The sequence below is a fragment of the Canis lupus genome, chromosome 7, assembly GCF_011100685.1.
Source record: "Canis lupus familiaris isolate Mischka breed German Shepherd chromosome 7, alternate assembly UU_Cfam_GSD_1.0, whole genome shotgun sequence".
In the NCBI taxonomy this organism is placed as follows: Eukaryota; Metazoa; Chordata; class Mammalia; order Carnivora; family Canidae; genus Canis; species Canis lupus.
This window is the reverse complement of record NC_049228.1, coordinates 414,553-438,995: the sequence shown is the minus strand read 5'-3', so window position 1 is coordinate 438,995 and position 24,443 is coordinate 414,553. Positions and strand designations below refer to the sequence as shown.

The window sequence follows — 24,443 nt, the reverse complement described above, 5'->3', positions numbered from 1 at the left end:
GCTGGGCGTCCACGCGGCAGCGGGCGGCCCCACCCCGATGGGCCTGGCGCACAGACCTCTGCCTGCCCAGGGGCAGCCAATGGTACGACCCCTCCCAGGGCTGGCCCTTCCCTGGTCTTCCCCGGCCGGCTGGGGACCTGGGGACTGGGGGACACGCCACGCAGCCCGAGCCCCGGCCGGCAGTCAGGGGCCTTGATGGCGGGGACAGCGCCGCCGACCCCTGCCGGCAGCCACCCTGCCCTACGACTAGGGGGACACGGAAGTCGCCGCTCCGAGGCCTGCGCCCGGCCACACCGCATGTCACGAGAGCCCCGCGTCATCTAGACATTGACTGTATTTGTGGGGCTTAGCGAAACAGAACAGGGAGCCCGACCAACGGGCAGGTGCCAGGAGCCCTAGAACTCCTTGTTCTCGTCCTCACTGTCCACCGACTCCGCTCCCATTTCTTCATAATCCTTCTCCAGGGCAGCCAGGTCCTCTCGGGCCTCCAGGAACTCTCCTTCCTCCATGCCCTCGCCCACGTACCAGTGCACAAACGCCCGCTTGGCATACATCAGGTCAAACTTGTGGTTAAGGCGGGCCCAGGCCTCGGCGATGGCGGTGGTGTTGCTCAGCATGCAGACTGCCTGCTGCACCTTGGCCAGGTCGCCCCCGGGCACCACGGTGGGCGGCTGGTAGTTGATGCCAACCTGAGAGGAAATAGCGGGTGGCGTAAGACCCTGGTTCCGCGTTGCTGGGAGGGGGTCTGTAGGAGTCCCACACCTGAGACACGGCCGGGCCCCGGGTGGGGCGTCCACCAGTCGGTAAGAGGCGTGGGGGTGACAGACATGGGTGCAGCACCCAAGGAACAGACAAGTCCAGAAGGTGGGACTTTCAGGGCGACTAGACTAGTGCCTTCAAGTCACCGTCAAGAAAAAGGGCGGATGTTATATGTTAAAAGATTTAAGAAATGAGGACCCCTGGGAGGCTCAGCGGTGCAGCGTCTGCCTTCAGCTCAGGGTGTGACCCGGGGTCCCGGGATCGAGTCCCACGTCGGGCTCCCTGCATGGAGCCTGCTTCTCCCTCCGCCTGTGTCTCTGCCTCTCTCTCTCTCTCTCTCTCTCTCTCTCTCTCTGTGACTATCATAAATAAATAAAATTTTAAAAATAAAAATAAATAAATAAAAAAGGCTTAAGAGGCACATATAATGCCGAGGCTTGGATTAAATCCTGACTTTGAAAACCTGACGTGAAAGGCATCTGTAGAAATTGGGAAAGTTCGGATGCTGCCTGGGTATTTTTAATTTGGAGAACTATTATGAATCTTGTTAGGCACAAAAACGAACTTATGTGTCATGAAAAGCCGTAGGCCAGTCTAAGTGGGTCAGCAAAGCAAACGTAAAGGAAACCCAGGTGCTGAATCCAGGCAGTAGGCACTCGGGTGTCAGCTGTGCTCAATCTCCCCACTTTCCTGTAGTTTAGAAAACAGTCTAGGGACTATGAAACCTTGTGAAGATCCCCAACGGGATCCAAGCCCCGTCTCCTTAAGCACTGCTCTGCCCCGGACACAGGGAGACCCTCACACTCAGCACTGAAAAACAGAAGGTCGCCTCCGCTCACTGCCCCTAAGGGCTGCGGGCCTACGGAATGCAGGTGCCACGCTTTCCTAATTCGGAGCTGGAGGATCCGCCTCCAGACCTCCCAGCACCTGTCTCTGGTTGAGCTACGGGGCAGCTCCCGAGTCCTAGCAGGTGACGGCTTGCCGCTTCACGACCCTGCGTCCCCTCCCATCGCGCTCACAGCTGCACCAGCGTCACCGGGCAGGGAAGCCGCGTTTTCCTAAACGTCACAGCTGCCACCTTTAATCTTTCTAAGCTCACCCTGGAACAACCCATAAAACTTCAAGTAGGCCACATGCCCAGCAGCCTTGAGGATGTGGAGACAGAAGCGAGAGGGGCGTCGGGCAAGCCTTCCCCACGAGTCTTCAAGGAATGGGCCGCGGTCACAGATCCTCCGACCCGTGTCCTGTCCCGTCACTGAATGGTAGGCCCTTCCGTGTCCCCAAAAGCCCTCCCCTGGGAGCAGGGGCCGTGTTAGGCGGCTGCGCCCCCCGCACAGGCTGACACCTGGCCCCCGCCGGAGCAGCCGCCCCGGGGAGCGCCTATCTGCCGGGCGAAGGGACAGGAGACCCGCTCTGCCTTGTACGAGCCGAGCTTGTTGAGAACAAAGCTGCTGGCTGCCTGGTTCTCCCCATTACCAGCACCCCTGCCCTGCCTGCAGCTCCTGGGACGCTCCCCTGGGCGGGCACACAGCCCCGCACCTCCCACCCCCACCTCACTCCCAACTTGCCTTGAAGCCCGTGGGACACCAGTCCACAAACTGGATGGAGTGCTTGGTCTTGATGGTGGCGATGGCGGCGTTCACGTCCTTGGGCACCACCTCTCCCTGGTAGAGCATGCAGCAGGCCATGTATTTGCCATGGCGAGGGTCGCACTTGACCATGTGGTTGGAGGATTCAAAGCAGGCGTTGGTGATCTCTGCCACTGACAGTTGCTCGTGGTAGGCCTTCTCGGCTGACACAATGGGGGAGTAGGTCACCAGGGGGAAGTGGATGCGGGGGTATGGCACCAGGTTGGTCTGGAACTCCGTGAGGTCCACGTTGAGGGCCCCGTTGAAGCGCAGGGAGGCGGTGATGGAGGACACGATCTGACCGATGAGCTGGTTGACGTTGGTGTAGGTGGGGCGCTCGATGTCCAGGTTGCGGCAGATGTCGTAGATGGCCTCGTTGTCCACCATGAAGGTGCAGTCCGAGTGCTCCAGGGTGGTGTGGGTGGTCAGGATGGAGTTGTAGGGCTCTACGACCGCGGTGGACATTTGCGGAGCGGGGTAGATGGCAAACTCCAGCTTGGACTTCTTGCCGTAGTCCATGGAGAGCCGCTCCATCAGCAGGGAGGTGAAGCCTGAACCGGTGCCACCCCCGAAGCTGTGGAAGATGAGGAAGCCCTGGAGCCCAGTGCACTGGTCTGTCTGGGGCAGGAGGGGACACCGTTAGGATGGAGGGGACGACCCCGGCCCCGGCCCCGGCCCTCTTCTGTCTGCAAAACTACGGGGGCCCTAGGCTAATGGTATTCCCTTCTGCACTTAGGAAAATGCTTTGCAGCACAATTGGTACTTAGGGGTATACGTTTCATCGCACGTACGACGGACGGTGTGGCAGGGTGTTACCTATATTACCAAACTTCTCGATACAGAAACTCCCACCATTCCAGAAAGTTCTCTTATGCTCCTGTGCTTCGCCTCGGTAGAGGTGAGAAGAGAACACCTGCAGGGGTTTGGAGGTCTAGGGGACAGATGACCTCCAGGGGCCCTGCTGGGTGTGTGAAGGGGCATGAGGGGCAGTGGGAGGGGAGGGCAGAGGAGGGTCAGACAGGGCGGACAACTGGATGTCAGAGCTGGGCCCTCTCCACTCGGTAGCCTGGCCACCTGGCTGCAGGACAGTGGGAGGCAGGGGAGGCGGGGGAGGCAGGGGTGGCATCTTGTCGAGCAGAGATTCCCAGGACTGGAACACAGGGACCCGCGGGGTTAACAAGCGCCCTCGCTCACTTCTGACGTAGCTGGTCCTTGGGCTACAAGAGCATCGGTCTACACCGGACGCCCCGGGAGGGAGGATATAAAAATTCTCCATTGACTTGCGATACATCCATTTATTGGATCCCTACACCGTCCGCTTGAAACTAGCACTGTGACAAGTCTATCTCAATAAAAATCACTTAAATGAAAAACAAACTTTCTGCAAATTGGTGACAACAGAAACATCCCCCCAAGCAAACTAACACACTCCAACCCTTCGATAAACCTTTTAAGAAAACCCTAAGCCGGGGGTATGTTGTTCAGCAAGCATCGAATCCCAGTCCCCAAGTCGATGGCAAGTCCTCAGCCTCCGCTGGTGCATGAGCAGCAGAGCGTCTGTCTGGGCGATCTCTCTAGGGACCAGTGCCAAGGAACTGGCTGCTAGTTGGCCTCATGCCCGCGCTCCGTGCCTCCGGCGAGGGGTGGGGTCAAGTGGGAAGTGGTTACGCTAACCAGTAAGCAGGAGCCTCTCCGGGGCTCTGCCTGGGAGCCGAAGCACAGGCTGCCCCCACCTACTTGCTGGGGCTCAGAGGAGGCTTGGATTGGACAGAGGGACCTGCCAAAGCTGGGAGCCAGCAGGGCGGGGGCCTGGGTCCACACTCACGGCGAACAGGTCCCTCAGGCTCCTCGGCCAGGCCGCACACCCAGGCCCCAGCACCCCCCGCCTGCCTCCCGCAAAGCAGAGGAGCCACCAGGGCCCGGGGGGCGTGGGTCACAGCCCAGGCCTGCGGTTTCCCTTTCTTCCACATGTGTCCGGCCTCCCGGCCAGGCAGGAACACCACACACATGGGATCCTGCAGGTGTCGAGGGCACTGGGTGCACTCACCAGTTTTCGGATCCGCTCCAGCACAAGATCGATGATCTCCTTCCCCACCATGTAGTGGCCTCGGGCGTAGTTGTTGGCAGCATCTTCCTTGCCAGAGATCAGCTGCTCAGGGTGGAAGAGCTGCCTGTACGTGCCAGTTCTCACCCCATCTTGGGGGGGAAGAGAGAGGGCAAAGGTAAGAGGGGTCTCATCCCCACAGGCCACGGGCGCCAGGACCCATGCTGCCAAGCTGCCCTGGTGCACCTGCAGGAGGGAGCGGGGGCGACGGCCTTGCAACGCCCACTTCCAAAGTATAGTTAGTCCTTCCTGGACCCGGGTCAGGGGCTTTAACTGTACCTTCCCTCACAGCCCCGTCTACCTGGGGAGGAACCAGAGCGCGTCCAGGGGAGTCTCACTTGACTTTTGGCAGGACAAGAACACACACTGATGCAGAAAGCCCAGCCCACAGTGTAATGTCCACAAAACGGTCTCTGGAAAGATGAGGACGGAGCGAGGCGTCTGGGGGACTCGGTCGGTTAAGTGTCTGACTTTGGCTTAGGTCACAATCCCGGGGTCCTGGGGCTGAGCCCCTCGTGGGGCTCCCTGCTCCGTGGGGAGTCTGCTTCTCCGTCTCCCTCTGGGGCTCCCCCTGCTTGTGCGCACGTGCTCGCTTTCTCTCAAATGAGTAAAAACTTAAAAAAGAAAAGAAAGATAGATGAGGAGAGGGGTAAAGTTTTCAGGGACAGGAAACTGAGGAGATCCAGATGCAGAAAGGAGGAAGCAGAGAACCGCCTGGGAGCCAGCGACAGCCAGGTCTCTGCGCTCAGTTCCGTAGGCAATGTGATCCTCAAGGGTCTGGGGGGAGGAAAGAGGCAGCTTAAAGTGTCTGTGTTTACGCCCACTCTTTGCTGCGGCCTTCATCCTGGGCCGGGCCCCTCACTCCCACGTCCAGCCGGGTCTGGGCTGCCGTGACCTACCATCCTCTCCGCACACGAAACCCCGGGGAACCCCCGGGAGTCAGAGTCCAGACCAGAGCGGCAGGCTTCAGTGCTGCTCCTGGCAGGGCCTTGCCTGTGTCCCAAGAGCTTCCTCCCTGAGCAGGGCTCCCCGCAGACTATGGGGCTGGCAACAAATACCCTCCCGGCCACTGACCTATGACCGTGGGCTCTAGGTCCACAAAGATGGCCCGGGGCACGTGCTTGCCAGCCCCTGTCTCGCTGAAGAAGGTGTTGAAGGAGTCATTGCCGCTGCCCAGTGCCTTGTCACTGGGCATGGTGCCGTTGGGCTGGATGCTGTGCTCCAGGCAGTAGAGCTCCCAGCAGGTATTGCCCATCTGCACGCCCGCCTGGCCCACGTGGATGGAGATACACTCGTGCTGTTGGGGGAAGCCGAGCCGTGAGGCGGTGTGAATGCAGGAGGGAGCCAGGTGGGGCCAGGAAAGGCCCCGGATGCATCCTTTTATCTTTCCTCTCCAAGGCCTGAGGCCTAGCAGTGAGTTACAGGGTCTGAAACCCAGAAGCCTGGGCTCCCTTTCCAGGCCGGCCCGTGCTCTAGGCCAAACGGTGGTTCCCGCTGTCTTCATTCACCGCCTAAAGCCTAGGTGTTCAGGGGCAGGAACCCGGGGAAGCCGCCTGGTGCCTGTGAGCTGGCCAGGGAAGGAGGGGGACTCGGAGCCCTGTGCCCCAGGACAGGCCGGCCAGGGCTCCTGCAGGGCCCCGGGAGCCGCGGTGCCAACGGGGGCGCTGTGTCCCCCACAACCCCGGGGGAGAAGGCCAGGGGCAGGTCTGGGGGCCGACGGAGGCAGCGGCTGCGAGTCGGAGCCAGTGCGAAGGCTCACCCAGAGCATCCTGCTGGCGGGAGGGCCCGGCGGGGTCGCCCTTGCCCCGCGCAGGGTGGAAGCTCGGCTCGGTGGTCAGGACGTGGGTCCGCACGGCCGGGGTGGGCTGTCCTGGGCCGCTCCCCCCACTCGGCTTCGGCGCCCCCGCCCCGCCCGCGGCCCACGGGGCCGGCTCTCCAAGGCTGCAGCGCCCCAGCAGGCCGCCCTCCGCCCCCCGCCCCCCGCGCAGCACCCGCGCCCCCCGTCCCCCCGGGGCGCTCTCCCGCAGCCCCCCTCCCGCCTCCTGGCCCATCCCCCCCGGGCGCCCTCCCGCAGCCCCCCTCCCGCCCCCTGGCCCGTCCCCCCGGGCGCTCTCCTGCAGCCTCCCGCAGCCCCCCTCCCGCCCCCTGGTCCGCGTCCCCCCGGACGCCCTCCCGCAGCCCCCCTCCCGCCCCCTGGCCCCCGTCCCCCCGGGCGCCCTCCCGCAGCCCCCCTCCCGCCCCCTGGCCCGTCCCCCCGGGCGCTCTCCTGCAGCCTCCCGCAGCCCCCCTCCCGCCCCCTGGTCCGCGTCCCCCCGGACGCCCTCCCGCAGCCCCCCTCCCGCCCCCTGGCCCCCGTCCCCCCGGGCGCCCTCCCGCAGCCCCCCTCCCGCCCCCTGGCCCGTCCCCCCGGGCGCTCTCCCGCAGCCTCCCGCAGCCCCCCTCCCGCCCCCCTGGTCCGCGTCCCCCCGGACGCCCTCCCGCAGCCCCCCTCCCGCCCCCTGGCCCCCGTCCCCCCGGGCGCCCTCCCGCAGCCCCCCTCCCGCCCCCTGGCCCCCGTCCCCCCGGGCGCCCTCCCGCAGCCCCCCTCCCGCCCCCTGGCCCGTCCCCCCCGGGGCGCTCTCCCGCGCAGCCCCTACTCCGGGCGCCCCTTCCCTTCCCTCCCCCTCCCCCTGCGCCCCAGACGCTCTCCCGCGCCGGCCCCCGCGGGGACTCCCGGGCCCGCCCCAGGCGCCCCCTCACCATGGCGGCTCCGGGCGAGGTCTGCGGAGGGTCGCCGAGGGTCGCCGACGGCAGACGCGCCCCGAGTCTCCAGCCTCATCACGAAGCCCCGAGCGCCCCCCGGGCGCCGCTTATAAGTCCGCGCCCAGCCGCGGCCGGGCTCCAGCCGGGCTCCCATTGGGCGGCGGCCGTCCGGGGCCCGCCCCCTGCGCGCCCCCATTGGGCCGCGTTCCCCCGAGGCCCGCCCCCCCTCCCCGCCATTGGCCGGGCGCTCGGGAGCGACGCCGCCGCGACCGGTGATTGGCCGGTTTGTAAAGCCGAAGGGAGGGAAAAGCTCGAGCTGCGGTCCTCGGAGGTCGCTCTGCGCTCCTGCCCGGGTGGGAGCTCCGCGGAGGCCGCCGCGTCCCGTGCCCAGGTCTTCCCCGCGTAACGTGGCGGACGTGGCTGGAAAAGCGCAGAAACCTCGGGCGGGGGCGCAGCCCGGAGCCCTGCAGCCGTCGCACGGGGAAGAGGTGCCGCGGCGAGAACCAGGTACCGAGAGCTTCTGGGGCGGCACAGCTGCTGCTCGGCTGGGGGTCGGCGGGCCGGCAGGTGTGGGTGGCGGAGGGCAATGATGGGCAAGTAATTGGAGTTGACCTCCCTTGACTGAGGCAACCTCCCGGTCAGGTGAGGTCAGGTAATTGCCGAGGCGCCGGCCCAGGTGCCCGGAGCCCACTGGAGAAGACTTGGAGGGCGAACATGGATGTTATTCTGGAGAGTCTCACAGGAGTCCACGGGCTGTGGGGCCCTCGAGGGTGACCGACAGAGGCGTGACCCATGAGCGGTATTTCAGGGAGGTCATAGATGTTACTTGGTTGTTTGTTTTGTTTTGTTTTTATTTTTTATTTATTTGGTTGGTTGGTTGGATGGTTGGTTGGTTGGTTGGTTGGTTTTCCCAGCGGTGGTTTCGTGCGTTTCCGAGCCAAAGGGCACGCGCACTGTCCCTCCTCCACAGTTTCTGAGCTATCTGTGGTTTTACTTATAAATACGTAAGCGAAACAAATGGGCCAGTTTCCTGGTTTGGGAGGGTTAATTGGCCTTTGGTTCTATCAAATGACTGGACACCCCACAGTGATGACCTTATTCCTTCAGCACATTCCAGAGGAATCCAAAGCATCTGTAATCTCCTGCTCTCACGTCCCACTGGGAAGGTGCCTGAACCCTAATTATGCCAGCCTGGCCTGGAGATTTGAATCGTTGCTTTAGGAAAATCTGCAGCTGTAATGACTTCCTGTTGCCACAACCCAGGAAGACTCAAAGTTCGTGTCACCTGCACCTGTTTTTCCACAAGACTCTAGACGTGTCGTTCAAAAGTATCCTGAAATATTTTTCAGACTGCGTCGTGGTCTAGGTGGCTTGGTGGTGTGAATCCAGGGTGCAAAGGTTAACTTCAAACTCTGGAGAGTGTCCTTTGATCTCAACCCTTGTGTTTTATGAGGCTGCAGCTGTGAAGCGGTGCTCTCCAGGCAAGGGATAAGGTGAGCGTGCGTGTGAACATCCAAATAAGTACTTTAAAAACTGAGTACAACGCGGAGACCTGGTTGTTCCTGGTCTGTCACTGCCCCAAGCAAAACTTCCCAAATGTTACATCCTCCTGAACATGGGCAAGTCTGATTAAAACGAAGCCATCTGGCCGTAAACTCAACACCATCCTCTCCTCCTTGCCAGGTCCTGTCCGGCGTTTCAGCACCGGCTATTGGTGTCTGGCAGCTAAAAATGTCCTTCGGTCTCTTTATTGGACAGAGTGAGTGGGCCCTACCCAAGTAGACCTGTGTTTGCGACAGTGACCCTCAGTGTTGTCTGTGGAAGTGACACACACCAACCTCTCGACAGTGTGCTTCTTCACAGCGCACACATTACAGTTCTCTTATAAGGTGTTTGGATTCCTATTACCTAGGTGGCTGCAGCGTTTACATTCTTTTTCTACTCTCCACCGGTTTTTTCTCTGCGTCACTCCACCAACCCCGACCGTAGTGCCACTGTAGACATGCCGTTTCCCACGGTTCTTCAGGAGTTTAAGGTGTTACAAAGTTCGGAGGCAAAGGCCTCTAGGTTTCTGCATCCTTTCCCTACAGGCACTCTCTCCCTATCGTGCCTGCCACGTGGAACCAGATGACCCGGAATTCATAGGACAACCACACTCCGACTCCGGGAGGGAGGAGCAAAGAAGATGGAGACTTTGTGGGAACAAGAATATCCTGTTCATCCAGCAGTGAAGCGTCAAGGGAGACAGGGAGACAGGGAGACACAGGGCCGTGCCTGGGCTACTCGTTCTTGAGCCAGTGCCAGTACTGGAGAGGGACCACCGGGTTTTCAAATGACTGATTTATTTTCAAATATTTTATTTATTTATTCATGAGAGACACAGAGAGAGAGAGAGGCAGAGACACAGGCAGAGGGAGAAGCAAGCTCCATGCAGGGAGCCCAGTGCAGGACTCGATCCCAGGACCCCGGGGTCATACCCTGAGCCAAAGGCAGACGCTCCCCCGCTGAGCCCCCTGGATGCCCCAGGACTTGTTTTTGACATCCAAAATTAGAACCATTATTGTAATACTTTGCTGTGGGTACACACAGTTTTGTGTCACAGGCTACAAATTACACATCATACGTAACATTGTTTCCATACAAGGCTACATGAATTCAAAGTTTCAATAGTTTTGTTTGTTTTTTTTTTTTTTTTAGTTTCAATAGATTTGAAGTGAATTTGGTGGACATTTCCCTCACCTGACCTTAAATTCTAACATTTAGACATATTTAGACATATTCTGGGAATTTAATTCTTCAAACACAAGAACACCTTGGTCACAATTGAAAGGTTGGCACTACTGAAGCTAACACCTTTATTTTCTTACCCTATGGACTTAGACAGGGTCATGACCACACAGATGTGCCGTGCGATCTTGTACCACATCTGCTTTCATTGTCTTTATCAAGAAGTATTGGGGAAAAAAAGTGTAGTACCTAATTTTTTTGAAAATTTTATTTAAATTTGACTAATTAACATATAACATATATTCTTGGTCCCTACCCTTATGGAATTTATCTTCCTTAGAGGGAAGCAGAGACAAGGTTTAATTATTAAATGTGTATAGATGTAGGAGGTAATAGAAAAGAAGTGCCATCCAATTCTGAAGGGAAGAACTAATGTTTAGGAAAGTGGGTGTGGAGGCGCTTGGCTGGCTCAGTTGATTGAGTCAACTCCTGATCTTGGGGTTGTAAGTTCAAGCCCCATGTTGGGTGTAGAGATTACTTAAAAGTTAAAAAAAAAAAAAAATCTTTTTTTTTTTTTTTTTTTTAAAGATTTAAAAAATTGAGAGGCACCTGGGTGGCTCAGCAGTTGAGTATCTATCTGCCTTTGGCTCAAGGAGTGACCCCGGGGTCCTGGGATCGAGTCCCACATGGGTTTCCCCACTGGGAGCCTGCTTCTCCATCTGCCTGTGTCTCTGCCTCTCTCCCTGTCTCTCATGAATAAAATCTTAAAAGATCTAAAAAATTGATTTGAGACAAGGAGAGCGAGAGAGGGAGAACGCACAAGAGTGGGGAGGGGCCTAGGGAGAGGGAGAAGTCGACTCCTTAATGAGCAGGGACCCCCTGGGATCATCACGGGAACTGAAGACAGGCGCTTAACCTACTGAGCCACCCAGGTGTCCCCAAAATAAAAAGTCTTTTTTTTTTTTTTTTAAAGATTTTATTTATTCATGAGAGAGAGAGAGAGAGGAAGAAGCAGGCTCCATGCAGGGAGCCCGATGTGGGACTCGATCCCGGGTCTCCAGGATCACGCCCTGGGCTGAAGGCAGCACTAAACCGCTGAACCACCAGGGCTGCCCCTAAAAAGTCTTAAAAAAGGAAAATGGGAGTTGTGTAGGATCATTAGTTACATTCTCTCAAAATCTTGTTATGAAAATACAGCATATATGCAGAAAAGTGCACAAAAGACGTACAGCTTAATAATATGTTACAGAGCCACTATCCAGATAAGAAAACAGCAGTTCCAGCGTTGCAGGAACCCTCCTTGTGCTCCCTCCAAATCATCACCCCCGCTTTTGTCATAAATCAAGGTGTGACATGCGTGGGTCTGTTTGTCCATTCTTGTGACAATGTCCGTCCAACAGAGAAACTCTGCCTCTTGTGTTCCTCCATGGCTGTCCTGGCTAGCCCGGTCCTCTGCACTCCCATAGAACTCATACAATCAGTTTGATGAATTTCATGAAATGTTTTTTTTCCACCAGGATTTTATTAAATTTATACATCAGTTTGTGGAGAAAAGTCGACTCTTTACAAAATTAGTCAGGATTTGGCAACCTTTTTTTTCTTAAAGGACCAGTTAATCAATATTTTAGGCTTTGCAGGGTAAGAGGTAAAATTGGGAGATACTACATAAGAACTTCTGTAACCATTTCAAAAGGTAGAAACCATTCTTAGGTCACAGGCTCCTGAATCTCAATAAATCAGATGCTAGCCTGAGTGGATTTGGCCTCTGGGCTGTAGTTTTCTGGCCCTATAAATGTGTTTCCTTTGAATTGCTCTCAGGAATGTATAAGGTTTTGTGTTTTAGTCTTGCAAATAAGTGAGAATTATTCCTAGCTCCCAGTTCTCTAGTTCTCTCTTCAGCTATGCATCATCTGCTGTCAAAAACTTCCACTGAATTCTTAATTTTGGTTATTGGATATTTTTTTTTAACTCTAGGATTCATATTTTTTTCACATGTCCAGGTATCTGTTCAAATTCCCAAAACTTGCTTATTTCCTTGAACAGAGTAAGGAATTATCTTATAGTCTGTATTTGATTGCTCCACTATCTGTGGCTTCTACGGGCCTCTTTCCATGGCCTCGTTTCACTGGTTTTTTTCTTTCTTTTTTTTTTTTTTTTTTTTCTTTCTTTTTTTTTTAAGACTTTATTTATTCATGAGACACACAGAGAGAGGCAGAGACACAGGCAGAGGAGAAGCAGGCTCCATGCAGGGAACCCGACGTGGGACTCAATCCCAGGACCCCAGGGTCATGCCCTGGCCAGAGGCAAACCCTCAGCCACTGAGCCACCCAGGGGGTCCTCACTGGTTTTAATATCCTGTCTCATATGCCTGATTTCATTTTGTCACATTCAGAATATGGTATTAGCAAAATTATTGTAGAAACAAGTCAAAATTAAATTTTCCTCCAGAGAGCATTCTTACTTGCTTATGCCAAGGGTTTGGGAAACTACCACTTTGGGATCGACTTAATCTAATTTCAAGGACTCACATTGTTGGAAGACAAGCTGCAGTCCCCTCAGCCTATTTCCTACTTCTGGCTCACCCCTATTCTTGGGGTGCAGGGGACTGAGGGCCTCACCCCCATGTGAGAAGCATTTACCTGGTCTACCACTCTTTGACAGGCCCAGACCCCTACTTCTGGAAGGCTGTCCCAATCACCCGCCAGCCCCTGCACTGCCCCCTTTGACATCTGGCAAATGCCCCCAATAGAAGAGCAGCCCGTAACACAAAGCCCACTTTTTGGGGCCTCTGTCTTCTCAGTGCTCCTGGTCCAGGAGCACTTCAAACACACGTTAGCTCACCAATGCCTGTCCGGCCTTTCTGGCTGCTTTCAGTGGGATGGTCAGTCCGAACGACCTCTCCACCATCGTCAGGAATAGAAGTTCTCAGTGGTTACACATCACAGTTACTGGAGTAGGCTCACACGTGGCGTAGTAACAATATGTAAAATGTCAGTACACCACTGTCTTTGTGTTAAAAAAAGAATTTTGTAGGAAAAATTAGGCCTAGGAAAAATCAATTGCTCTCCCTAACAGGACCCGCAAGTTCCTCTACTCATGGGCTGCGTCCGCCTACCTGTGACAAAGCAGATAATGGTTTCACAAGTCTCTGCTGAGAGCAGAGAGCCCATTATGCATAAGGGGAACAAAGAGGTGACATTCTCATTTTATAGCAAACACTGAGTGATTAACTTACGAGTTGACAGGAGGGTTGGGTCTCCATTCTCCTCTGCTTTTTCTGATTGCATATTCTTCCCAAGGACATAGAGGAATCTAATTTCTACTGTTTACACGCCTTTATTTCTTTCAAATTAAACTGCAAAGGCAAGAATAACAACTTGGTATTTTTGGCTACTGGGGCAACAATGTTTGGCAATTCTGTAAAAAAACCAAAAATACAAATGACCAACAAGTATATAAAAATTTCATTAAACATAAAATAAATGCAAATTAAAACAATGAGATACTTTTTCTATAAAGTGGCAAAATATTTTAATGATAATAAATACCCAGTGTTAGGAAGGTTTCAGAGAAATCAGTGCTCTTTTATACTGCTGAAGGACGGTGAATTAGCACAGCTGTTTCTGAAGAGTATGTGTCAAGAGAGCAAATCCATGAAAACGTGCATACCCTACAATTCTACTTCTAGTAATGTAGAAAATAGTTAAGAATTCGTATCCAGATTTAACTATAAAGTTGCACGTTACATCACATCGTTTATAAGAGACTGGAGACAATCTAATAGTAGATTGTTTAAGTAAATTATAGTACAGAAATACAAGGGTGTCCATAGATGGTTATCTGTTAACATGGGAAGTCAGGATTTTGTCAAATGGAAAAAGCAAGTTATAAAAGAGCACAATCTGATCTCTTATCTGTTTTTAAAAACCATACATTTTTCTATATACATATAGAAAAAACACTAAGAAGGGTATATACCACACTACCATAGGCAATCTCCGGATGGTGGAAATGAGTGATTATTTTTGTGATTAAAAAAGGAAAGAAAAGTCAAAAAGTCTAATCTAAAAAAAATGCTTTCCGTAGGTTTTGGCTTGTGATAGAAGGGGCTACATGCCCCAGAGGCATCTACTTGGTTTTGTTCCTTCTGACCTGAGTGGATAATTCTCACAGTTGTTTTACTACAAATGCCATAATCATAGACATTTGACTTTGTCTAGGGAACAGTTCTCTCATTTTCAACTACAGCTCACTGAAGCGATGACTGCGGAAGGAAGCCACCTTCCTTGGTAGGTTGATTGCAAAGCCCAAGGCCCACAATTTACCTGGGGAGTCCTCAGAAAAGTTCTGGAGAGAAAGAAGGCAGGAGCAAGCAGAAAACAGACACAGAAGGATGGGCTGTAGCTTGTAAGGGTTCTGTTTAGTCCTTATATCAATTCTATGTTCTCCTCAATCTTAGAGGTAGGACTTCTGGGAGGACACTCAACACCTAGCCATAGAGATTCCTTTTAAGACACTGAGTCACTTCAGAAGAAAAATGACAGAACAAGTGATAATCATATTGAAGGGCTGACAAATTTGCTAACATCAAACTGAGTAACCCCACAGCTACAGAAGATAGTGGCATTTGGGCAGAAATTTGTGTTCTGGATTGGTCCAGGGATTCTAGCTGAACCAAAACTCTGAGGACCATTCTTAGTGGGCTCAGTAAATAGTGACGCTATCCAGCAGAGAAGTCTTTCCTAGGAAGAGGAAGAGTTACTTGCCCAGATACGACAAACCTGCAAAGTCATGGATAATGTGGCAAAGGATAATGTGGGCATCCTCCACCCTGATTTGAAGCCAGGGCTGAGTTTTCCTTGGCGTGGCTGCCAGACAGGGTTGAAAATCTGATTCTCAATGTATAGGCTATAATGTAAAGAGAAACCACATCAAGATTTGAAGGGAGGAGGGGATACAGTCATCTTCACCATAAAAAGTCACTATCAACCCAGAGGGTCGGCTCTCAAATGTGACGTTACAGACGTGTCCAAAGTAATGTGTTTCCTATTAGCAGTTTAAATACTGAAGTCTGTAAATGCTATACTTTTAAAAAGAATAAACTACTGTAGATAAAGCTAGCCATCCAACAAAGTCACTTGTATGCTTTCTTGAATGAGAGAAGGTGGGGTTTGAACTGTGAGCACGAGCATCATCTGCTCTGTGTCATCGTGGCTGAGACTGAACACTGCTCTCACAGAGCAAGAAACAAGGGAGTCCAGGGTCGGAGAGCCCAGGCAGGATGTCAGGGATGGGGGCAGATTTGTGAAAGTGTTCCAGTGTCCTGCCACTGGGAGAAAAGGGAGAGGAGGAGATGCTGGGATGCAACGTGAGCTGGGAAAGAGGCACCCGCTTGAGGCTTTAGGGACACGGGATCAGCCCTATGCATGTTCAACCGGACGTGCTGATACTCATCATTTACATTAGTACAGAGAAGGGGCAGCAGCACAGTTACACCAGGTTAAATGCCAGTTCTTGAGGGGAGCAGCTTTTATAGCTGGCGGTGGAGCCGAGTCCCCCTCCCCTCAGTTACTCATGGGAAACCCGTTCCAAGGCCACATAGAAACTGTTCTTGTCATCCAGGCAATGCCAGCCAATCGGTCCGATTTCACAGTCTGCGCACACCAGAAACTTGATGTTGCCCACGTCCTTGGTGAAGCCCACATTCTCGAAGATGAACATGTCGTCAACCAGCCAGTGTTCCTGGAGGAGATCGCCATCAGGATTGCTGCCGTCAGCCAGAGCTGGCTTCTTTCTCATGGAGGGAAGGAAAAGCTGCAGTGGAAGAGAATACAAAGAATACAGACGCTGACTGGCCCACTTGCATCATCGTCCCCATCCTGCCTACACTTCACATTCCCTGGCAGTTTCCTGGACTGAAAACCAAATGAGGAGCCCTGTCATCACGTTAGAGACGAGGATGCTGGGCGGCTCTTCTGTTGCCTCTGGTCTGCGCCCTGATCCTTAAGAGACATAAGTGACATGCTCTGGTCATGTGGCTCCAACGCCTGATCCTGATCTCCCTGGAGGTCATTCTGCTATAGCCACACAGGGTGAGTGTGCTCTGCGCCCTCAGATCGTGGCAAGACTGGCTCCTTCATGATATTCTGCTCAAATATAACCTCTTCAGGAGGTCTTCTCTGACCAAACAATCTGAATTAGCTTCCTATACTGTCCATTGTATTTTTTATTTTTATTATTTATTTTTAAAAAGAATATTTGTTTATTTGAGAGAGAGAACAAGTAGGCGGAGTGGCAGGCAGAGGCAGAGGGAGAAGCAGGCTCTGAGCAGAGAGCCTGATGTGGGACTCGATCCCAGGACCCCAGGTTCATGACCTGAACTGAAGGGGCTCAACTGACTGAGCCACCCAGGTGCCCGTATTTTATTTTTTGAAATGGCTTTACTGGGGTGTAATTGACACATATACTGTACATATTTAAAGTGTACAATGTGATATACTTTGGCCCATGTAAATACTGATAAATCATTACCAGCAAGATAACACATTCATTACCCCCAAAATTTCCTTATGCCACTACCTCTTTTATTTCTTACTTATTCTCTGAAATTATTTATTGGCTTAGCTATTTACTATGGGTCTCCCTCCACTAGAACGCAAGCCGCAGGAAAGCAAGGAGCTTACCTTTCCTGTTCATTACTATAACCCCAGTGCCTAGAATAATAACTGACATGGAGCAAGAACTCAAATACTTATAAAAAGAATAAACAGAGGAGATCTGGCTTTGTTCTATTCTATCAGTGTTGTGTATATGCTGGACTTATCTTACAAAAAGAGTATTGAGGGATCCCTGGGTGGCGCAGCGGTTTGGCGCCTGCCTTTGGTCCAGGGCGTGATCCTGGAGACCCAGCATCGAGTCCCATGTCGGGCTCCTGGTGCATGGAGCCTGCTTCTCCCTCTGCCTATGTCTCTGCCTCTCTCTCTCTGTGTGACTATCATAAATAAAAATTAAAAAAAAAATAAAAAATTAAAATAAAAAAAAAGAGCATTGAAAAGGAAAATCTAGTTCTAGAATTTGGAATATCATCCCAAGGATCCTCCTACCCACTAATCAACATGACTTCCTGATCATTAGGAGAAAGCCATTTCTTCCCTATGGTTAGTTTACACACCTTCCGCTGCCCCAGAGTATGAGAGGATACAATGCCAGCAAAGCTCATTACCCCTCTGCTCCTTGTCATTATGGCTGCTGCCAATAAATTTATTTTCCACCCCATAGTACATCTCTACTGCATCCCCAAACTCTAATACAATAGGATGCCCCCAGTGTGGTTGTCTGGCATTAGCAAGCAGAATAAAAGCAAAAAAACTTTCTTTTTAATTAAAACACAAACAAACAAAAAAACCACTGGACGTTAATTAGTTCAAAAGAGGCAAATGCTTTGATAGAGATGAGCAAGCCTCTTCCTGAATGCTACAGTTAGGGTATCACAAAGCTGCTAGTGTGCATTAAACACGCTGGGCCGTCGTGTGGCTATCCCTGATAGAGGAGGGAGCACTGATCCAGAACATCTCTGCTTCCCATCTTCCAACCACGTGGCCTGCTAAAACAGGTATCTGTGTACCACTCTACACTGTAAGATCACCTGAGGACATCAAAAAATAGGACAGTCCCTCCTCCTGTTATATGGTCATTCCAGTCACCCTTTTCTTTTTTTTTTTTAACCTCATCTAATGTTTTTAAGGAGTCCCCAGTGCTTTGTTTTACCCTACGTGAAAATGGGAACAGGCAGAGGCAAAGAGGAACCAAAAAACAGGGACCGGGGAGACCTAGGTTCCAGCCTTAGCTGTATCTCTCTGTGGGCCTAAATTCCCCCGAAGGTGTTTCTGGCCTAGTCTGTAGGTGTGAAATCAACATCTTTACTACAGGTAAGGTGAGTGAAACATTAAGGGGAGAAAAACCAAAGACTTTTTAAACATTAGCCTTTAAATGTCCAACAAAGGAGCCCCAGCTTCCCTCCCACAGTTAGTTTGCTTGTTTTTTTAATGATGCAAAACACCACCTCTGCAGTCTCTTTTGAGTAGTGATTTGAGAGAAATACTATTAACTGATCATTCAAGGGTTCTCAACATTCTCATTTTTATTTAAATCCTATCAGATCCATAAGACTAGACCTACATTTAGGCACATTGTGTGTGTGTGTGTATTTGTATGCATCTCAACCCTGTCTCTGCAGTGCCCAGGGCTATTGCAGGGTCAGCTTTGGGGATGTAACATTTGGAATACAATTAGGCTTTCTAGATAGACCACTGGGGTGGAAACCAAGAAATTACTACCTCATTGGGGGCTGCTAACTCAGAGGGCCAGGGGCCAGAGTTGCCAGTTACATCCCTGACTGGGTGGGCTAAATGCTTAGGACCTCAGCCACTACTCTAATCCTGGACCATCTCCTCAGAGAGACGTAGAATACTCCAACTCCGGGAGATGGTCAGGGGAACTCCTTTTGCTCTCTCAAGAAAGAGGCAGCTGAGTAGCTCAGTTGGTTGAGCACCTGCCTTCAGCTCGGGTCATGATCCTGGGGTCCCGGGATGGAGCCCCGCATCTGGCTCCTTGCTCAGTAGGCAGTCTGCTTGTCCCTCTCTGCCCCTGCTTGTATGCTCTCAAATAAATAAAATATTTGAAACGGAAAAAAAAAAAAACTGTTAACTGTCCTTTTAAAAATATTTTCTCTTGGGGCATCTGGGTGGCTGGGATGGAGCCCCGTGTCGGGCTCCCTGCTGGGGAGGGGGTGCTTCTCCTTGTCCTGCTCCCCCTGCTTGTTTGCATGCTCTTGTTGTCAAATAAATAAATAAAATCTTTAAAAATTTTCTTTGTAAAAATCCATTCTTATGGTAGAAAACTTGGCAAACAGGCTACAATATAGATGAAAATAAAAACTGTTACAGTACAGAGTAAATTTTTGGTATCTTTTTTTTTGTAATTTTCTCCCTTCTGTGAGTATTCGTGGTGGTTTTTTGTGACCAACCATATATACATAGCATAAAACCATTCTTCAAAAAGATCGATTTACTTCAGAGAGAGAGAAAGAGCAGGGGGTGGGGCAGAGGGAGAGAGAGAATCCCTAAGCAGGTTCGCTGCCCAAATCAAGAGTGGGATGCTCAAGCAACTGAGCCACCGAGGTGCCCCTAAAACTTACCATTTAAGTCATTTTTAAGTGTGCAGTTTAGTGGCATTAAATACATATACTCTGTTAAGCAACTACCACCACCACGCATCGCTAGAATTTCTTCATCTTCCCAAAATGGCACTCTGTACCCATTAAATACTAACTCCTCATTTTCCAGTCCATGCAAACCACCATTCTGCTCTGTCCCTATGACTTTGGAATTTGACTACCCTCGGTACCTCATGAGTGGGATCATACAATATTTGTCTTTTTTGTGACTAGCTTATTTTACTTAGCATAATGTCCTGATTTTTAAATTGTTTAATCAGTCTTAAAATTTTATGGAGGTAACTGTGGGTTCACGTGCAGTGAAGAATATAAAGACATATGTACTAATTATTTCTATATCAAGACACAATACAGAGATGCCACATACCCTGTGTTTGGTGACACAGTTTTCCCTGATGGTATTATTCTGCAAAACCGGAGCATAATCTCATAACCAGGACATCGACACTGATTTTATTCAGAGTGCCCTGTTTCTGTGTGATGCGTACACACTTCGGTCAGTTTTACCCCAAGGAAGTTCATGTATCCACCACCACAGTCAAGACCCTGAGCAGCTCCACCACCAGGAGAGCCCCTCCTGTCACTTTTATTTATTTTTTTTAAATTTTTATTTAATTTTTATTTTTTTCCTCCTGTCACTTTTAAAACCACACTTCCCAGAACCCTCAGCCCCCAGTTCCCAACCCTGGCAGTCACTCATCGACTCTCCATTTCTAGAACTCAAAAATGTCACAGAAATGGAATCATACAGTATGTATTATTTTGGGCCTGGCTTTTTTTTTTAAATTTATTTATTTATGATAGTCACAGAGAGAGAGAGAGAGGCAGAGACACAGGCAGAGGGAGAAGCAGGCTCCATGCACCGGGAGCCCGATGTGGGATTCAATCCCACCTCCAGGATCCCGCCCTGGGCCAAAGGCAGGCGCTAAACCACTGCGCCACCCAGGGATCCCTGGGCCTGGCTTTTTTCACGCGGCACAATTCTCTGGAGAGTCACCCAAGCTGTATAATATGTCAGTGGTTCATTCCATCGCCGTTCATCCAACCAAATGGCTACAGCAGTTTGTTTGACATCCCCTGCTAAAGGACACCCGGCAGTTTCCAGTTTGGGCCAATATGAAAATCGGTGCAATGAACATTGATGTACAAGGTTTTGTGTAAACCTGTTTTCACTCCCCTGGGGCAAAGGTCCTGAGGTGCACTGGCTGGGATGCAGAGAAGTACATGCTCCGCCTGGGGAGACACTGCTGTTGGGTGTGCCCTCGGGGCCTCTGCTGCCCTGTCTCACCAAACACTGCTCTCTTCTGAGTTCATCTTCCACTGCCCACTCCTGCCACGCTTCTCCCCCCTCCAAAAACTGTAAAAAACAAATTACTCTTTTCTAACCTCATCTGTCTTTCCTACATTCTCAACCTTTGGTGAGTGTTTCCCTTTTCTCTTTGTCTTCATGGAAATATGGCTCCTTGGTGCTGCCCATTGTCTGACACTCCGCCTACTTTGGGATCTTCAGGATGGGGAGTGGGAACTGGTGCTCTCCTTGCTCCCAATTACTCCTACACCCTCACATGCATGTTGGCTCCTCTACGGATCCTGGCATGTGGTGACTGACCCCTTGTGATCATGTGAGGTGGCCTGGTCACTGCCCTGTCCACCGCCGATGGGCACCTGGCTCAGCGTCCTTACTGGTCCCGTGTCCTAGCCCCATGCGTGGGCTTCTACCCTCCAAGGGGGTGGGTCCTCCCCAGAGCTCCCTGGCCTCCTCTACTGCAATCACCTTAACTCCACCTGGCTGCATTACTTGCCAGTTTTATTACATCCTGGCTTTCTGGCCACGTTGAACTTTTCAGTTCTGAACTGAAAGAAAGATAGACCATACTTCTCCTTCACCTGCTAACTATGAAATATCACACCGCCGTTCCCTCCATCTCCATTCAGCTTCGTCATAATTTCCTGTCACAAACCTTAGATTTCAAGAAGTTCCGAGTTCAAGGGTATGAGAGGCCGGTTACAGGATTCACGAAGAACACGTGCTGCAGCACGGTGACACACTAATCCGTTCCATCCATGCTGACCCATTCTCTACACTGGGCTCCGGTTCACTGATTTATTTAAATCTAAATATCTATTAAGTTCTTACTTATGTGCACAGTCTCAAGGTAGGATAGAGGGGCGGGCAGGATACACGATCTCACAGGCTAGTGGTGTAACAGCGCATCCTGGGCGCGGGCGCTCGGGGTGGGGCGTCGGCCTCGGGCCCAGGCGTGACCCCGCGGTCCCGGGATCGAGTCCGCACCGGCTCCCCGCGGGGAGCCGCTTCCCCCTCCACCTGGGTCTCTGCCTCTCTCATGAATAAGTAAAGTCTAAAAACAACACTAAAGGCGTCGTGAGAGGGGCTGGGATTGTGGGCGGGAGTGAGCTCTGCGCCGTCAGGCCCTGCTGCCCGAGCCTCGTGCTGCTGACGCCGGGAGGGAGACTTGCGGGCCGAGGGGCCTCGCGGGCTGGCGTCGCCTTCGCAGGTGCCGGGGCCTGAGCGCGCCCCCGAGGCCCTCCCCCGGCCCCTCCCCCGAGGCCTCCCCGCGAAGGCAGAGCGGCGGGGCGCACGCGGCGGGGTCACACCTCGGTCACGCCTCACCAAGATAAAGAGCCGTTTCCCACTGTCCGCTCCGGGGAGGCGGCAGCCATGAGGGAGATGCAAGCGCGAGGGGAAGCGTCCGTCGGGGCGACTCCGGGCCTGAGGCGCGGCCCCCACCCGCCGGCGGACCCCGGAAGCCCGGCTGAGGCGCAGGGCACGGGGATCACCGGGTCGCGGCCTCGGGGCGCCCTACCTGCCGGCGGGAGAAGAGCGCGGCCCCGGGCTGCAGCACCCGGGAGCCGCAGCGCTGGCACAGCACCGCCTTCCGGTTTCGGCCCTCGGCGGACACCAGGTCGCTAAGCGGCTCGGCCGGTTCCATCGCCGCCTCCGCCGCCGCCGTCGCGTCCGGGGCCCGACCGCGCAGGCGCTGTCTCCGCGGCCTCTGCGCAGGCGCGGCCTCCGGGGCGGGGCGGGGCGGGGCGGGGCCACCCCCCTGCGCAGGCGTCCGCGTCCTGCTCCGCCGCCTCTTGCGCAAGCGCCGCGCTCAGCGCCCGGCCGGGACTCGCCGGCTTTGTGACCCGGGGCCCGCGGGGCCGTGACGCGGTCTCCACGCTCCGCGGCCCCCCTCGCCCTCGCCGTCGCCGTCGCCCTCGCCCGGCGGTAGACGCGGGCCGCGCCTCCCGTTGGCGGAGACTGGAGTGGCCTCGGGACGCGGCCTCGGGACTTCCCCGGAGTGCGGCCGCCTCTGGAGGAGAGCTCGTCGGCGGTGCCCCGCGCGGGGGGGAAGCCGCGTCGCCGCTGCGCTCGGCGGCGGGTCGTGAGCAGGCGGAAGGCCGCGTGGACACGCCTCGGAGCCCGCCTCAGAGCCGCCTCAGAGCCGCCTCGCCCGGCGCTCGCGGGCCCCGATCCCCGCCGCCCCGAGGAGCCCTCGCGCCGCCGCTGGCCCGCCGCGACCTCGTCCGGCGGCGTCTCCTCCGCCCAGCGCCTCAGGAGCTCCCCGTGCGGGACCCCGTGTGCGCGCGACGGGGCCCGCACGGCGCAGGGTCACCGGCACCGGCCCTCAGGCGGGCGGCACCGGGAGGCGCCCGGACCCCGCGGCCTGCGACGACGACCGGCACGGGATGAAGTAGACGGAGGCCACGGCTCGGGAGTAATCCCCATTTGGGGAGTTAGAAAAGGGTCTCCCTACGCGACATTTTTCCTTTTTTTTTTTTTTTTTTTTTTTAGAGATTATTTATTGGGCAGCCCGGGGGGCGCAGCGGTTTGGCGCCGCCTGCAGCCCAGGGCGTGACCCTGTAGACCCGGGTCGAGTCCCGCGTCGGGCTCCGTGCATGGAGCCTGCTTCTCCCTCTGCCTGGGTCTCTGCCTCCCTCTCTCTCTGTGTCTCTCATGAATAAATAAGTAAAAATCTTAAAAAAAAAAAAAGATTATTTATCGATCTTTTATCGACCCCTCGATCCCCAGACCCGGGGTCAAGCCCTGGGCGGAAGGCGGCGCTAAACCGCCGCGCCCCCCCCAGGGATCCCGCTACGTGACATTTTAATTAGGCATCAGAGTGTGGCCAGGATTTTGTCTGAAAAGGGGATTTCAGATAGAACAGTAGAATACCTGAGCAAAGAGGAGAGCAAGTTTAAGGACGTGCAGGAGGCCACTGAACACGTTTTACCTAAGGGGAGAGCAGAGCAGAGGAAGGGAGGATCAGAGGGGCAGAGTGGGCCCAGCACCATGGGTCTAAAGTCATGGGAAGGAATTTTGAACTTCATAATATGGGCAATGGGTATCTATGGAATAAAGGCCAGAAAGAACTTTGATATTCACTGAAAATTTGCTGTGTATTAGGTGCTGTGATGACACTGATGACAAAATGGAGGAGCTAGACTGGAAGAAGGAGAAGAGAGGCTATCACTCCATGAGTCTGGGCAAGGGATACAGGCCCGAACTATGTGGTAGCAGAGGGAATACAAATATAGGAATGTACGAGGAACTATTGGAAATAAAGTCATTAAGGACCAAGAAATAAATTGGATGTCTGTATTGTAATAGGGGTGACACAATAAATGATAAATCTCTGAGACTGGAGACCTATTTGGCTGGTTGCCATCCAAGAGACCTAGAAAAACAAGAGGAACCCCCAAATTAGGGGTACATCTGTGTATGTGCATAAACAAAGTGTGTAGGATTGGGAAGAGTGGGAAGAGAGCAAAGTTTTAGATGTTTTCTGTAGAATACTCAGCTGTGGCTGCCATAGAAGAACTATTTAGGAATTTGGTCTGAAACTCAGAAAAGCAACCAGTAAAGATAGTCCAGGAGCCCTCAGTTCTTTACCCCCATTTCTCTGCCTCCCCTGGATCTTTTCCTGAGATAGGATGAGTCACATGTTTCATAGCTGTGGTTTGATCAGCAGGCACAAACCATCTGCTGAAGAAAGGTTGGCAGGCTTCTTTAGAGAAAATAACTTCCTTTTTGGCTCCCTCTTTCCTTTGCTCTGGAAATACCAGGATTTTTTGCAGTTTTGCAGGCCTTCTCCATAGCTATTTATATCACGTGCCATAAATCTAAGCAAATAAAAAAAGGACCGGAGTGACTTAACACCCTAAAAGTCAAGTGGGTACTAAATTAGCTCAAGATGGATTCCCCTTTATTCTGTTTGGTTTTCAAGTAAACTCCAGGTGTGAG

The 24,443-nt window shown here is 53.1% G+C and overlaps 2 protein-coding genes and 1 long non-coding RNA gene across 5 annotated transcripts; 1 reads left to right on the top strand and 2 right to left on the bottom strand.

Annotated features, from left to right (window-relative positions):
• Positions 1–316: 316 nt before the first annotated feature.
• On the bottom strand, positions 317–13,334 carry LOC100855995 (tubulin alpha chain-like). 3 transcript variants are annotated; one of them, XM_038541844.1, is made up of 5 exons: positions 7,231–7,369; positions 5,566–5,788; positions 4,435–4,583; positions 2,328–3,005; positions 317–689 (listed from the first exon to the last, which is right to left on the bottom strand). In XM_038541844.1, exons 1-5 carry the CDS (start codon positions 7,231–7,233, stop codon positions 396–398), a joined length of 1,347 nt encoding a protein of 448 aa, XP_038397772.1. In that variant the 5' UTR covers positions 7,234–7,369; the 3' UTR covers positions 317–395. The 3 variants fall into 3 exon arrangements, with proteins under 3 accessions (XP_038397772.1, XP_038397774.1, XP_038397773.1); XM_038541846.1 differs by lacking the exons at positions 5,566–5,788; positions 7,231–7,369 and adding an exon at positions 13,196–13,334; XM_038541845.1 differs by lacking the exon at positions 5,566–5,788 and having other exon boundaries at positions 7,231–7,347.
• Positions 7,539–8,893, top strand: LOC119872474. The gene is made up of 2 exons (XR_005361776.1): positions 7,539–7,740; positions 8,341–8,893. It is a non-coding gene; the product is annotated as an uncharacterized LOC119872474 (long non-coding RNA).
• Positions 13,335–13,406: 72 nt separating the features above from the next.
• Positions 13,407–22,198, bottom strand: RABIF (RAB interacting factor). Its single transcript, XM_038541847.1, has 2 exons — positions 22,021–22,198; positions 13,407–15,774 (listed from the first exon to the last, which is right to left on the bottom strand). Exons 1-2 carry the CDS (start codon positions 22,144–22,146, stop codon positions 15,529–15,531), a joined length of 372 nt encoding a protein of 123 aa, XP_038397775.1. The 5' UTR covers positions 22,147–22,198; the 3' UTR covers positions 13,407–15,528.
• Positions 22,199–24,443: the final 2,245 nt, after the last annotated feature.